At 41.2% G+C, this 15,830-nt stretch overlaps 2 protein-coding genes and 1 long non-coding RNA gene across 6 annotated transcripts in view; 2 read left to right on the forward strand and 1 right to left on the reverse strand.

The window, feature by feature from the left end:
* The window catches only part of gak (cyclin G associated kinase), a 143,251-nt gene extending 139,953 nt beyond the window's left edge, over positions 1 to 3,298 (forward strand). For all 4 annotated transcript variants that reach the window (XM_059974607.1, XM_059974609.1, XM_059974610.1 and 1 more), the window contains 2 exons: positions 36 to 212; positions 1,605 to 3,298. In XM_059974607.1, the coding sequence (XP_059830590.1) occupies positions 36 to 212; positions 1,605 to 1,706 (279 nt within the window). In that variant the 3' untranslated portion in view covers positions 1,707 to 3,298. The remainder of the gene's footprint in view (positions 1 to 35; positions 213 to 1,604) is intronic.
* Positions 3,299 to 4,422: 1,124 nt separating this feature from the next.
* On the reverse strand, positions 4,423 to 13,187 carry LOC132396755 (uncharacterized). Its single transcript, XR_009513100.1, has 2 exons — positions 13,052 to 13,187; positions 4,423 to 5,180 (listed from the first exon to the last, which is right to left on the reverse strand). It is a non-coding gene; the product is annotated as an uncharacterized LOC132396755 (long non-coding RNA).
* Positions 13,188 to 13,293: 106 nt separating this feature from the next.
* Positions 13,294 to 15,830, forward strand: part of LOC132396748 (centromere protein C-like) — a 106,931-nt gene continuing 104,394 nt past the window's right edge. Inside the window, exon 1 of the mRNA XM_059974606.1 lies at positions 13,294 to 13,425. Within this exon, the coding sequence (XP_059830589.1) occupies positions 13,396 to 13,425 (30 nt within the window). The 5' untranslated portion in view covers positions 13,294 to 13,395. The remainder of the gene's footprint in view (positions 13,426 to 15,830) is intronic.

Below are 15,830 nucleotides of genomic sequence, written 5' to 3' on the forward strand. Positions count from 1 at the left end.
TGAACCATGAACTAAAATATTAATTGTTTTGCTAGATCTTTGACTGGATTGAAGGAAAAGAGAGAAACATAAGAGCATTATTGTCAACTCTGCATACAGTACTATGGGAAGGAGAAACCAAATGGAAACCTGTCAGCATGGCAGATATAGTACACCCAGACCAGGTGAAGAAAGTCTATAGGAAAGCAATACTTGTGGTTCATCCTGACAAGGTAAGTTTAACAGCATGGCATTGTCAGAAAAACCAAAAGGATAAAGGTGAAAGTTTGGAGAATTAGTCCACATATAACATTATGGAAGATACATGGTATTTTTTAAATATTTAGAAGGAAGAGAAATATTGCAATTAAATTTAAATGTATTTAAATTTTGAACACAATAGGAAAATGTCTAGTTCAAATTATTACATATATCGGTTTTAATAGAGTGATAGAGTTATACAGCTTGAAAATAGGCCCAATTTGACCATGCAACCAAGATGTCAATCCAAACTATTTGTCTGTCTTTATCTATTGTTACGTACCCCGTAACTGGGTGTCTGACCAGCAGAGAAAGAAGAATCCGTTGGAGTCTGGTGGTACCAAACTAAAGGTGTTTATTAGTAAACTACACAATACAATATCAAAAATGCAAATATACATATAAAACATGTTAGCAGTAATAAACCTAAAAGTGTAGGAATAATAATAATAATAAACAAGCTCTATTGATGTCTAGGATTAAATGAATTGTCATAGGAAAGTATAGAGCTCATTTCATAAATGCTGATGTAGTTATGGTTGTTGTATTGAAATCGTTGGGGAGAGAGAGAGAGCGAGCGAGAGGTAACAGCTACAGCAGGCAAACCTTCCGTTGCTTTCTTAATTCGTCGTATCGTTGTGGTCATTCAGTTATGACCCCTCTGGTCTTCAGCTAGATCGTCCTTCTGTGGTGGACTCGTCACTCTGGCATGAGTGGACACACACACAAGTCCCCACCGACCCTGCTGTAACACCGTGAGCTTTACTGACCGATCTCCTGGTTCGGTCTCCGAAGCTCCCACCTTTCTGTGGGTTCCCAACACTCAGTCAGTGTCCACTGGTGTGTCTGAAGGGTGTCTCTCCAGACCTGTCTTTTATCCCCACTCACCGGGTCTCAGCTATCCATCAACTCTGCATGACCGTGTCCATCAAATCAGGCCACTCCTGCTGTCTCCTGAAGAATGTTAACGAGCAAAGTCCTTGTAGTGGAAGGTAAATAATCCAGGAAGAGTCAAAATACAGTAAATCAACAGTCTTTCTCCCCCTCTTATCTGTAGCAGATGTTCTTGCCTGTGTTGCATCTCTCTCTCATGAGTAGCATAGCAACAGCAATAGTTCGTAGTTCTCAGGAGGGGTGTTGGGAATGGTTAACTCTGCACCCCATTGACCATCAGGTCTGTTAGTCACTCATAACACTATATATGGCTAAATGATTACTAAATCCTTAAGGGATTTTTAGCCTATATTTCAGGTGTAAAATTCTGCATGCAGTGTGATTAACATTTTAAAATTTCAAACATAAGTTAGAAAATAGCACTTAAGCTGTTGTGGATATGATATTGAACACTTTTGTTTTTCTTTAAGGCCACAGGTGAGCCGTATGAACAGTATGCCAAAATGATCTTCATGGAGCTGAATGATGCTTGGTCAGAATTTGAAAACCAGGGGTCAAAGGCACTCTTCTGAAATCCTGAACTTCTAGAAATGATGAATGATGCTGATCAAAGTGCTGGTCAGTATTCCCTTCACTAGGAACAACACTGCGAAGGATCATATCTTCAGGTGTCTTCAGACTTCATGCTCATGGAATGTTTACTGCAGATTGCAGTTTAAAACACACCCAGTTCTTTTCACAATTGTTTTTTGATGCACTTCCTGCATCATGAAGACAATCCTACACTGCTACAGGATGATGGCCGGGGTCAGAAAACCACATTTTTAATTTTTAAGCTATTGCAGTAAATTGGCTTTTGAGAGCTATGTGAAAGTCTAGTTTGATACCGAGGTGAAAATGTTTCAAGTCATAAGTAGAAGAATTGAATGATGTGAGGTCCAGTTCTAAAAATATATCGTTGTAGACTTAGGTGAGATAGTCAACAATCCTTTACCTTAAAAAATTGGAAAGGAAGCATTCCAGTTGACATACAGCACGCCTCTTCTCATCTTCTCCAGCCTTTGTTTATATGTTTACTATGTCTGTTTATCATGCCAGTCTTCAGTTTGTTTTGTTTAATTTCCACCCAAAAGGCTTGACTAGAAATTATGTTCATTTTCTTTGTTTATATCGGCAATAATTTATCTTTTGGAAATTAGATTTCTGTGAGCAAGTCCTTGCTTACTCATTTATTGATTTATGTAATAATGTAAATTTACTGTTTGTGATTCTTTTATGTGTTGTGAATTATTATGTTACCATACTTTGAAGCTTAAAGCTGAGAGGTCAATGACCACATTCTAAGGTACAGCACATCAATGCTGTAACTTCAGCTGGTGAATGAGGTCAAGTGTTGACCTACGGTTGTGGGAAATGATTTGCATTAAAGTGAAGTGAATGTTAGATTTATCTTATTAAAATTTGAGTGTTTCTATTTTGCATTCCAACCATCGTTAGTGTCCATTGAGCACCACTTTCCAGGAGGTGAAATTTAGGAAGATTTTTCATTTGTGTATGGAAAGGAGACTGTTTGCTGTACTTTCTATTCAAGTATCTTGTCTCACACGGTCCTTTTTTTTTCGAGAAGTACTTGAGCAGTTTTCTGTTATGGGGAAAAATTCTAAATGTAATTCTAAATGAAAAGTGCCGATGTAATTCAGAGTTGATAATGAATTACAGGATTAAAGGTCCATTATCTGTTTTCTGATTTTAAAGTTGGTTTGAATTCATCTCAATAAGGTATTTTGAACTGAAGTGATTTGCATTTTAGTGGATTTGATGCACTGTTTTAATTTATACTGTGGGAACTAACAGTTTCTGTAGAATGGAGTTATCTTGTCCTAGAATTATTGCAACGTGACAGAAATCACATTTATAAATCTGAATCAATTAGGCACAAATTTCTTTTAAAAAATGAGTTATTGATCTATCTGTTTACATAAAATAAGAGTTAATTACTTGATTGTTAGTTAATGAAGAAAAAGTGAGAATCTGTATTGCAAATATTTTCTAATATGGCATATTGACATATTGTTCTTTAATGCGTTACTCCCAATAGTCCATGGTGTTCTAATGTGACTCACTGTTGTTTGTTTGTATTTTGATGACTCCATACATTATATTTCAGCCAAGAGGGAAGAAAGATGTAGGTCATACAACTACTTATCCACCAATAGTGGAGTTGTGTATTAGAGAAGTACATCTGCCATTTGATATATTTTCACCGGTCTGCTTTGATTGGCAACCAAGAAGAGCGAGGATAACATGATCCAACATCCACAATTTGAATTTTAAGTGTCATCTTGTATTGGGAATTCAAACCCACATATTCAACAAGCGATGTCCAGTGCATATCCTGACAATATGATGTTAGACCACTAAGTATTTAACAGAAAGCCACATTTCTGATACTGCTGTGCTGAAGAACTTTAACGTTATGAGACCACGTGTAGTTTGAAGGAGTTTTTCAGACAGGCAGCTGTTTATCACGTAACTGAGAATAATAATGAACCAAGATAATGGAGTGGCATACAAGATGATGTCAAAGCTGAGCAGTTTACGTGCAATAAACACTACAACTGAACCAAGCAGGTACAGCATCTTTTTTGGTATTAATTTGAAAGAGTGTGGCTGAAATGCTTCCTGAGAGTACACAGCATGCAGAAGCAAGATCTAAAATTTTCACAAGTTTATATATCTTGGCATTGTTTAATGAAGGATACATTATGTAATTTTTTTTCTCTGGGAACAAAAAGTTAAATAGCAAGTGATAAATAGCAGGAGCCTTGCGTTACTAGATGGACACTCCTTAAATAGCAGATATAGAGCACTGCAGCCATTTTATAGTTTAGGAGCAAATTCCAAGTGCAAAATGAAAAATGTTTGTGCTTCTATTTACCTTAACTTATGGGAAAAATTTGATTGCACAATTACTTTTTAAATCTAATATTGTCTTCATGTGTGTAATTCTTAGGGGATATATTGAAGGGATTACATAAAATCTTATTTTGGACAGTTATCAGAAAATGTTACACAAGGTGAATTTTTAACATGGAAATATTGTATTATCTATAAATTGTACAACACCCTATATGTATATATAGAACAAACAGAATCGATGCCTCAAACATTGTAAGAAGGGGTTTGTGTAAGAAACATAATGGAGACTTTGTTAATTTAGTCACATACTTTATCTGAAATAAGTGTCTTATTTGTGAATGACATTAATGGCTAATAAAATGAGATTGATTTATTCCATCGTTAATGGCCTCACTTTATTGAAAGTGAATAATTTCATCACTTCAGATTAATTTTACATAGGGTGTGACATGGTTTGTTTTTACGTGCATTGTAGTAACATGCTCAGACCTTTTCCTATTTTAAGTTCAATTTAATTGTCAATCAACCATACATGAATATCCATGAATACTGTACAAACGAACGAAACAGCATTACTTTGGATCCAAGGTACAAAACACAGTAGCAATAGTCATACACAGTACAAGGTACATATAGCACCTATAAGATAGCAAGTTTATGTAAGATGGCAGTAAAATACAGTCACACAAAAAAATATAGTCCAAGTCCCTTAGTCCATGAATGTTGCAGTGGAATAAACAATACAGCTTGTCTTCTGCAGAGCGAACACAGGGTGAGGGGAGGGAGGAAGCACCAACTCCATGATGGACGCTATACCACGCCACGCCACCTTCAGCACTCCAGTAGAGTGCCAGACTCCAATGCCTGCCCCTGGGTGGCTGCAAATAGGCAACGCCGTGGCTTGAGGCCTAGTCCTTGCTACAACCAAGGCCACGCAGTTCCCCGCCAATTTCCAATAAGCCAAACCGCCAATGTCCAACAGGGTCTTGCGATCAGAAGAAAGTAAGTCGATCACTTGCTGTTACACTGCACACCTCCTTTGCGCATCAATGCCATTCTTAGGCAGCATCACAATCTGCAGATCCTACAGTTTCTCTGCCACCACACAAATTGCTGATGGAGCTGACCTGCAATAAGAGTCAGACATCAGGAAGAGCCATGGTAGTAGGGGACTCCATAGTAAGAGGTACGGAAAGGGGTTTCTGTGGCAATAGGCGAGATTTAAGGATGGTGTGTTGCCTCCCTGGTGCTAGGATCCAGGACATCACGGACCGATTGCAGGGAATCGTCAAGGGTGAAGGTGAACAGCCGGAAGTGGTAGTGCATGTCGGCACAAATGACATCGGGAAGAAGAGGAAGGACATTCTGCAGCGGGACTAAAGAGAACTCAGAAGAAGGCTGAAAAGCAGGACTTCCAGGGTGGTTATCTCTGGTTTGCTTCCAGTTCCTCGTGCTGGAGAGGGCAGGAACAGGGAGATAACGGATCTGAATGTGTGGCTGAGGAACTGGTGCAGGAAGCAAAGATTTACATTCTTGGACCACTGGGATCTGTTTTGGGGTAGGGATGAATTGTACAAAAGGGACGGGTTGCACCTTAATAGGTGGGGGACCAGCATTCTGGCAGACAGGTTTGCCACTGCAACAGGGATGTGTTTAAACTAAGTAGTGGGGGGGAGGGGAAGAACTGGAAATATAAGGATGGAGTTAAAGGGAAAGTAAAAATAAGAGAAGTTAAAAAGGACAACAGAATCAATGGAGTAGAAAGCTCAAGAAGGGATCATACAGTATTGCCAAGTGAAATAGGAATTGATATGAAAGGAGAGGGGAGTACCGAATTAAAAGTATTATATATGAATGCACGAAGTATAAGGAATAAAGTAGATGAGCTTGAGGCTCAGTTGGAAATTGGCAAGTACAATGATGTGGGAATAACTGAGACATGGCTTCAAGCGGACAGGGCCTGGGAAATGAATATTCAAGGATATACATCTTATCAAAAGGACAGACTGACTGGCAGAGGGAGTGGGGTGGCTCTTGGTGAGGAATGATATTCAGTCCCTTGCGAGGGGGGACATAGAATCGGGATGTAGAGTCAGTATGGATAGAACTGAGAAATTCTAAGGGTAGAAAGACCCTGTTGGGAGTTATCTACAGGCCCCCAAGCAGCAGTCTGGATGTAGGGTGTAAGTTGAATGAAGAGTTAAAATTGGCATGTCACAAAGGTAATGATACAGTTGTCATGGGGGATTTCAACATGCAGGTAGACTGGGAGAATCAGAATGGTACTGGACCCCAAGAAAGGGAGTTTGTGGAGTGCCTCCGAGATGGATTCTTAGAACAGCTTGTACTGGAGCCTACCAGGGATAAGGCAATTCTAGATTTAGTGTTGTGCCATGAACCAGATTTGATCAGGGACCTGGAGGTAAAGGAACCATTAGGAGGTAGTGACCATAATATGATATGTTTTAACCTACAATTTGAGAAGGAGAAGGGAAAATCGGATGTGTCAGTATTACAGTTGAACAAAGGGAACTATGGAGCTATGAGGGAGGAGCTGGCCAAAGTTCAATGGAACAATACCCTAGCAGGGAAGACAGTGGAACAACAATGGCAGGTATTTCTGGGAATAATGCAGAAGGTGCAGGATCGGTTCATTCTAAATAGGAAGAAAGATCCTAAGGGGAGTAAGGGGCGGCCGTGGCTGACGAGGGAAGTAAAGGGCAGTATAAAAATAAAAGAGAAGAAGTATAACATAGCAAAGATGAGCCGGAAACCGGAGGACTGGGAAGCTTTTAAAGAGCAATAGAAGATAACAAAAAAGGCAATACGCCAAGAAAAAATGAGGTACGAAGGTAAACTAGCCAAGAATATAAAGGAGGATAGTAAAAGCTTTTTTAGGTATGTGAATAGCAAAAAAAAAGTTAAGACCAAAATTGGGCCACTGAAGACAGAAACGGGTGAATTTATTATGGGGAACAAGGAAATGGCAGATGAGTTGAACAGGTACTTTGGATCTGTCTTCACTAGGGAAGACACAAACAATCTCCCAGATGTAATAGTGGTCAAAGGAACTAGGGTAAGGGATGAACTGAAGGAAATTTATATTAGGCAAGAAATGGTGTTGGATAGACTGTTGAGTCTGAAAGCTGCTAAGTCCCCGGGACCCGATGGTTTGCATCCCAGGGTACTTAAAAAGGTGGCTCTGGAAATCGTGGACGCATTGGTAATCATTTTCCAATGTTCTATAGATTCAGGAACAGTTCCTGCTGATTGGAGGGTGGCTAATGTTGTCCCACTTTTCAAGAAAGGAGGGAGAGAGAAAACAGGGAATTATAGACCGGTTAGCCTGACGTCAGTGGTGGGAAAGATGCTGGAGTCAATTATAAAAGATGAAATTACGACACATTTGGATAGCAGTAGAAGGATCAGTCCGATTATGAAGGGAAAATCATGCTGGATTAATCTTCTGGTTTTTTGAGGATTTAAATATGAAAATGGACAAGGGAGAGCCAGTGGATGTAGTGTACCCGGACTTGCAGAAAGCTTTTGATAAAGTCCCACATAGGGGATTAATGGGCAAAATTAGGGCACATGGTATTGGGGGCAGATTACTGACATGGATTGAGAATTGGCTGGCTGACAGGAAACAGAGAGTAGCGATTAACGGGTCCCTTTCGGAATGGCAGGCTGTGACCAGTGGGGTTTGGCAAGGTTCGGTGCTGGGACTGCAGCTGTTTACAATATACATTAATGATTTAGACGAAGGGATTAAAAGTAACATTAGCAAATCTGCTGATGACACAAAGCTGGGTGGCAGTGTGAAATGTCAGGAGGATGTTATGAGAATGCAGGGTGACGGACAGGTTGGGTGAGTGGGCAAATGTATGGCAGATGCAGTTTACTGTGGATAAATGAGAGGTTATCCACTTTGGTGGCAAGACCAGGAAGGCAGATTACTATCTAAATGGAGTCAAATTAGGAAAAGGGGAAGTACAACAAGATCTCGGTGTTCTTGTACATCAGTCAATGAAAGTAAGCATGCAGGTACAGTAGGCAGTGAAGAAAGCTAATGGCAGGCTGGCCTTTATAACAAGAAGAATTGAGTATAGGAGTAAAGAGGTCCTTCTGCAACTGTACAGGGCCCTGGTGAGACCCCACCTGGAGCATTGTGTGCAGTTTTAGTCTCCAAATCTAAGGAAGGACATTCTTGCTATTGAGGGAGTGCAGCATAGGTTCACAAGGTTAATTCCCAGAATGGCGGGACTGTCATATGTTGAAAGATTGGAGCGACTGGGCTTGTATACACTGGAATTTAGAAGGATGAGAGGGGATCTGATTGAAACATATAAGATTATTAAGGGAATGGACACACTGGAGGCAAGAAGCATGTTCCCGGTGATGGATGAGTCCAGAACTAGAGGCCACAGTTTAAGAATTAAGGGGTAGGCCATATAGAACAGAGATGCGGAAAAACTTTTTCACCCAGAGGGTGGTGGATATGTGGAATGCTTTGCCCCACAAGGCAGTGGAGGCCAAGTCTCTGGATGCATTCAAGAGAGAGTTAGATAGAGCTCTTATAGATAGCGGGGTCAAGGGATATGGGGAGAGGGCAGGAACGGGGTACTGATTGTGTATGATCAGCCATGGTCACAGTGAATGGCGGTGCTGGCTAGAAGGGCTGAATGGCCCACTCCTGCATCTACTCTCTATTGCCTATTTGATAGATATATACAAAATTATGAGTGGTGTTGATAGGATCGATGCAAACAGGCTTTTCCAACTGAGGTTTGGTGGGACTTGAACAAGAGATCATAGGTTAAGGGCGAAATATGAAGGAAAACTACTCAGGAAGATGAGAGTATGGAAGGAGCTGCCATCAGAAGTAGTGGATGCGGCTTCAAGTTCAGCTTTTGAGAGAGATTTGGATAAGTACGTGGATGTGAGGGGTATGTGCGCTTGTGGGTGCAGGATGATGGGACTAGGCAGAATAATAATTTGGTATGGACTAAATGGGCCAGAGGACCTGTTTTTGTTCTGTGGTGCACTATGACCCAGGTGATTGGTTTCACTAGCTTCAAAGTTAAATGGTATACAAGTTTAATTTTCTGAAGTCTGGTTCTCATGTTAGTATTCCATAATTATGTTATCCATAATTTCATAACCCTAAAATGGTCCCTAACAGTCTAACAGCGAAAAATTTCACTTCATTGATTTTCCTTAAAGAATTGTGAAAATATACAAGTGTGTGTGTGCTGGGTGGTTTGGCTTCTTTTGTAGAGCTCTCAGTTAAATCAGAACTCAATTTCTTCAGTCACCTTTGGTAATACTTCAGTATATTACCAGCAACATCATCGGGGCGTTAATGCCTCAAATAAAAGATTAAATCTGAGGGTTGTTTTCTTTTAATTTTCCAATGAATTTTCTGAACTGAAATGTTAATATCTGGTCATTTGTTCATTGTACTGTTAATGCAGCGCAGGTTTGTACAAATTTGCACTTTTTTTGTAAAAAAAATTCAAAAAATAATGTACAGTATTAATTATCAATGAGTTTGGGATACAATGGAGTTATAAAAAATACATGTTCTTTCTTTAGTGAAAATTACTATTCACATTTATTTTTGTTCAGTTGACATTGAGAGAATCTGTACACTTTTGAAGATGGGTGTTTTGGATGTCTCATTGGATAAAAAAATGTGGATAAATCACCAGGGGATGATGAGAGTTCATATTGATGGTGTCTCACACTGTCATTTGAGACAAAAGAGGAGATTGCTAGGACCCTGAAAAAGATTTTTAAATCATTAGCGCAGGTGAGGTGGCACATAACTAGAAGCAGCAGCAGGGATAAGCCAGGTTATTACAAGCGCATCAGTCTAACATTAGTGATGAAGAAGTGACTGAAAGAATTTCTGAGAGTTGAGATTAATCTGTATTGGAAAGGCAGAGGTTCATCAAGGGTTGGTGAGTGATCCTGTCTTGACTAATTTGACAAAGTTTTTTGCAGTAAAACAAAATATATTGATGAGGGCAGTGTAGTTGATAGGGTCAACATGGACTTCAGTAAGGACTTTGACAAAGTTTACATAGGAGACTGGGCCAAAAGGTTAAAGAAAGAGGTCATTTTGGCTTCAGAGTAAGAGACAGATGCTGAAAGCTTACTTTTGTGATTGGAAGCCTGTTACCAGTGGTGCATCATAGGAAATGGGTCCCTTGTTGTTTGTTATACACATTAATATCTTAGAATTAGTAATTCTACAGATGCCAGGAAAATAGGTGTTGTTGAAAGTGAGGATGGTGATGTCGGACTATACAAGGATATTGTGTAAGCCAAGTACAAAAGATCTGTGCTGATAAGCTTTCTGGAGTGTTCACTGTGATCTCTAACCTCCTGCTTCAGCAGTCTGAGATACCCACCTGCTTCAATCAGGCTTCAGTTATACTGGTACCTAAGAAGAATGTGATAATGTGCCTCAATGACCATTGTCTAGTAGCACAGTGATGATGTGTTTTGAGAGGTTGGTGGTGAAACATATCAGCTCCTGAATGAGAAATGACTTGGATCTGCTCCAACTTGCCTTCCGGAGCAATAGGTCCACATGATGCCATCTCATTGGTACTTCTCTCAACCAAGGAACATCTGGACAGCAAAGATGCATACATCAAGATGCTCTTTATCAACTGTAGCTCAGCATTCAATATCATAATCCATTCAAAACTAATCAATAAGCTCTATGACCTTAGCCTCAATACTCCTTGTGCAACTGGATCCTTGATTTCCTAACTTATAGACCTCAGTCAGTTCAGATTGGCAACAACATCTCATCCAAGATCTCCATCAGCACAAGTGTCCCACAAGGCTGTTTGCTAACCCCCTGCTCTACTCGTTTTACACATATGATTGTGAGGCTCAGCTCAGCTACAATGCCATATTCAAGTTTTCTGATGACACTACCATTTGTAAACTAAATCAAATATGGTGACGAATCAGCATATAGGAGAGAAATTGAAAATCTGGCTGAGTGGTACCATAACAACAACCTCTCACTCAATTCCAGCAAGCTCAAGAGACTGATTGTTGACTTCAGGAGGAAGAAACCAGAGGTCCATGAGTCAGTCTTCATCGAAGGATCACAGATGGAGAGGGTCACCAACTTTAAATTCCTTGGTGTTAGTATTTTGGAGAACTTGTCCTGCATCCAGCAAGAAAGTGCAATTACAAAGAAAACACAGCAGGGCCTAGGAGTTTGCAAAGATCCCGTATGACCTCTAAAACTTTTTCAAACTTCTATAGATGTGTGGTGAAGAGTATATTGACTGGCAGCACCACACTCTGGTGTGGCCACACACCAATTCCTTTGAACAGAAAATCCTACAAACAGCCCTCCCATTGAGTCATCAATTTATTAGCCCTCCCAAATACATGAAACACTATAGCAGGAAAGCAACAACGATCATCAGGGACCCCCTACCACCCAGGGCATACTCTCTTGCTGCTGCCATCAGGAAGAAGGTACAGGAGCCTCAAAACTCACACCACTAGGTTCAGAAACAGTTATTACTGCTCAACCATCAAGCTCTTTGAACCAAAGGAGATAACTTCACTTGTCCCATCATTAAAATGTTGCCACAACCTATGGACTCACATTCAGGGGCTCTTTAACTCATGTTCTCAATATTTATGGCTTATTTATTATTATTACTCGTTTCTGTTTGCATTAGCACAGTCTTTTGTGCATTGGTTGAACACCCAAGTTTGTGTGGTCTTTCATTGATTCTGTTATGGTTATTATTCTGTGGATTTACTGAGTATGCCTGCAAGTAAATGAATCTCAGTGTTGTATACAGTGACATATATGTAGTTTGATAATAAATTTACTCTGAATTTTGATCAGCTGGTGCATCTGATGGTGCAATGGCAGATAGAATTTAAATTCCAATAAATGTGAGGTGATGCAGTTTGGAGATCTAATCAGAGTAGGAAGTAGAGAAAGTAGGATAGGGCTCTTGAGTTACTGGAGAACAAAGGGATATTAGTTCTCAAGTTATTTGACCCTGAACAGGGGTGGTGTAGAATGCTTATCGAATGCTAGCCTGTAACAGTAGGGGCACAGAATATAACAGTATGAAGTCTTGGTACAGCTTTGTAACACTTTAGTTTGGCGGAGTACTGTGTGCAGTTCTGGTTGTCACTCTTTAGCAGGGGTTCCCATCTGGGCTCCACAGACCCCTCAGTTAATGGTACAGGTCCATGACTTAAAATTGGGAACTCCTGCTCTATAAGAACACCAGACAGACTGAAATGGATGTTTCCTGGGATGGAACATTTTAGTTATGAGGAGAGTCTAGGGAGTTTGGATGTTTTCCTTGGAGTCGCAGAGGTTTAGGGGAAACCTGATGGAGATACACAAAGTTATGAGTCGTTAATAGGGTGGACAGTGAGAAACGTGTTTCATGAATAGGTTTAAGGTGCGGAGTCTGATGGTTAACTTTACAGGAAGTGTATTAAATATATGTAGTCTTTTTCCCAGGGAAACAAAATGAAAAACTAGAGGACATAGGTTTAAGGTGAGAGGGGTAAGATTAAGACCATGGGAAGCAAATATTTTGTTACCTGTTACTTTCCTGCAACAGTCAGGTTCTTGAATCCTCCTGCACTGTCCTAATCTTACCTCAGCAATTATCTCGTACTACTATCGAATTGTCTCGACACTGGTGTCTTGTTTTGCATTTTTAACTTTTATAATTTGTTAGTGTGTTTGTCGAAATCTATGTGCCCGTGACTCTGCTGCACGCAAGTTTTCATTATGCTGAACCTCACCATACGTCTGCACATCGCAATGTACGGACGACTCGAACTTCTTCACACGGAATGTGTTCAGTACATGGAACGAGCTTCCAGTGGAAGTGGTTGAGGCATTAACGATATTTAAAGGACACATGGATAAGAAAGGTTTGAAGGAAGACAGGTCAAACGCGGGCAAATGGTACCTGCTTACATGAGAATCTTGGTTGGCATAGAGGAGTAGGGCCGAAGAGCCTATTTCCGTGACTAGATGCCAGCCGGATGTAAACGGGTAGTTGGGGTCTGCACGCACTCGAAAGGCCGGTTGTCCCCTTTCGGCCAACTTTTCCACTCATCGGCCTGGCCAATGGCGTAAGTCCTTGGAAGGAAATTCGGCCGCTCCCACTGCTGCCGATGACGTAGCTGCGTTTGTTTTGGCGCGCGGGCCCCGCGGCACGGTCTGAACTCGTACTGGGCGCGCGACCGACGTTTGAACGGAGAAGGAAAAAACCGCGAAAGGGGCAGAGTAACGGCTGGCGGCGGCGGCTCCGGCTCACGATGAACGAACAGGCGGCACTGCCTCGGCTGGTGGGTCTTCGGCGGCCTGGGGTCTGGGTTGGGGAAGCGTAATGAAGTATTAAGTTGTCAACTTTAGTGGCAAGGAAGGAAGTGAATCGGAGGTTGAGGGAGGGGAGGGTGTGCAAAATGTGTTTAGCTTCGTTGTGAAAGTTGACTATCCACCCGTTCTCCGGACTCTCGGACTGACAGACAGTCCCAACAACACAGTTCAAGTATAGCTGAAAGGATGATGAGGGCCTCGAGTGAATAAAAAGGGGGATGTTAATCGAAATCGTAATAGCTATAGGGTTGTTGTTAAAAGTGATGAAAACAAAGTCTGTTTCCCTAATAGAATGGGAGGTAATATTAAACTCGGAGCAGTCCCCGTAACTTGAAAGTTACTCAAGTATTTATTGGTGCAGCAGATTGGCTTGACCTATGATAGATGATTAATGTGAGATGTTCATACAAGTATCTTTGTCGTAGCCTTGGAGACCCCTGTATGTATAATTATTAAGGGACATGAGAAAGACCTTATACAAAGACAAAGAACAGTATGCAATTCAGTGATTATAGGGATAGAAAACTGTAAGGAAGGTGATCAGAGTTGCAGCGAATTACCAAATAAAAGCTTGATTAAAGTCTGAATCTGAAAGACTGCACTGAGGCTTCCAAAAATACTGTAATTTAAAGGTTCTTTCAGAGCAATGGAAGAGGTGGAAGCAGGCAATGAGTTGGCAAACAAGTTGGAATAGGTACCTGGTATCAAATTTTATGATGCAGAATGAAAATAATGTATCACTGGAATAAGAAAGGCTCAATGTAAATGAAGCAGAGCAGTTAGACTGTAAGTGTAAACACGAAGAAATCTGTAGATGCTGGAAATTCAAGCAACACAATGCTGGTGGAACTGTAAGTGTGTGAGGTCTGAGAGCACAGCCTCAGAATAAAGGGACATCCATCTAATATAGGTCAGGAATTTCTTCAACCAGAGGGTGGAGTTATTGCTTCAGAGGGCTGTGGAGGCCGGGTCAATGGATGTGCTTAAGGCAGAAAACGATTGGTAAAATTGTTTAAGGTTATGAAGAGAAAACAATGGAATTTTTAAAAAAAATCAGCCATGATTGAATGGTGGAGTAGACGCAGTGTGCTGAATGACCCCTGTATCTTATGGTCTTATGTGTAAAAATTAGAACTGTATTTCAACTTATTTCAAACTTTCTGCTTCACAGTACAGGGTATTTAAAAGAAAAGGATGCATTTGCTAATCTTTTATTCCAGTTTCAAAAATAATGTCACTTGAGAAATTATTTCTTTGAATTGGGAAAACCATTATCTCTCCATGATGGGAACACCAGGCACCATTTTGCTGTCCTGCTTCAATCTGGGCACTGAGGCTCTAATGATTCTCAGGAGTAGTGGAGATGAAAAAAGTTTCAGTGAAGCTAAGAGAACATCCTTGAATTTCTTGCTTTGTCCATCTGGTAAACTTTTGTTGCAACAAAGCCCAGAGTAGAGTGGCTTTTTAAGCAGTTTGAAATCTGGTGTGTGAATATTATAGTCTGCCCATCGTGGCACCAACTGAGTTTATCAGAGCCTTTATGCTGAAGATGTCAGTTTCTGCAGGACTCTGCTCTTCAAGACTGTTTTGAGCACACTGACTGGGACATATTCAGGGAGGCTGCAACTGATGGTGACTCTACCAACTTAGAGGAGTACACGGCATCAGTGACTGGCTACATCAGCAAGCGCATCAACGACTTCACTTTGTCCAAGACCATCACTACACACACTAACCAGAAGCCATGGATGACAGCGGAGGTGCGTGCGCTGTTGAGGACCCGTGGCTCCGCCTTCAGAACAGGCGATAAGGCAACCCTAACAACAGCAAGGGCCAAACTGTCCCGGGTCATCAGAGAGGCAAAGTGTGCACACGCCCAGCGAATCCACAGCTATTAACGGGACAGCGGTGACACACAGCAAATGTGGAAGGGCATTCAGGACATCACCAACTACAGGACAAAATCACCCGACTGTGGGGGATGCCTCCCTCCCAGATGCACTGAATAACTTTTACGCTTGTTTTGAGGTGGAAAATGATGTGGTGGCGAGGAAATCCACCCCTCCTCCAAATGACTGGGTGCTGTGTATCACCATGGCTGATGTGAGAAGAACCCTGTGCAGAGTCAACCCACAGAAGGCTGCTGGACTGGACAATATTCCCGGTAGGGTGCCTAGAGGATGTGCAGACCAGCTAGCAGATGTTCTCACTGACACCTTTAACATCTCCCTGAGCAACGCCACCGTTCCAACATGCTTCATGGGAGCCCCCCAGGGCTGTGTACTCAGTCCATTGCTGTTTGCTGACCATGACTGTGCTGCAACACACAGCTCGAATCACATCATCAAGTTCGCCGATGACATGACCGTGATGA

The sequence above is a fragment of the Hypanus sabinus genome, chromosome 7, assembly GCF_030144855.1.
Source record: "Hypanus sabinus isolate sHypSab1 chromosome 7, sHypSab1.hap1, whole genome shotgun sequence".
Lineage (NCBI taxonomy): Eukaryota > Metazoa > Chordata > Chondrichthyes > Myliobatiformes > Dasyatidae > Hypanus > Hypanus sabinus.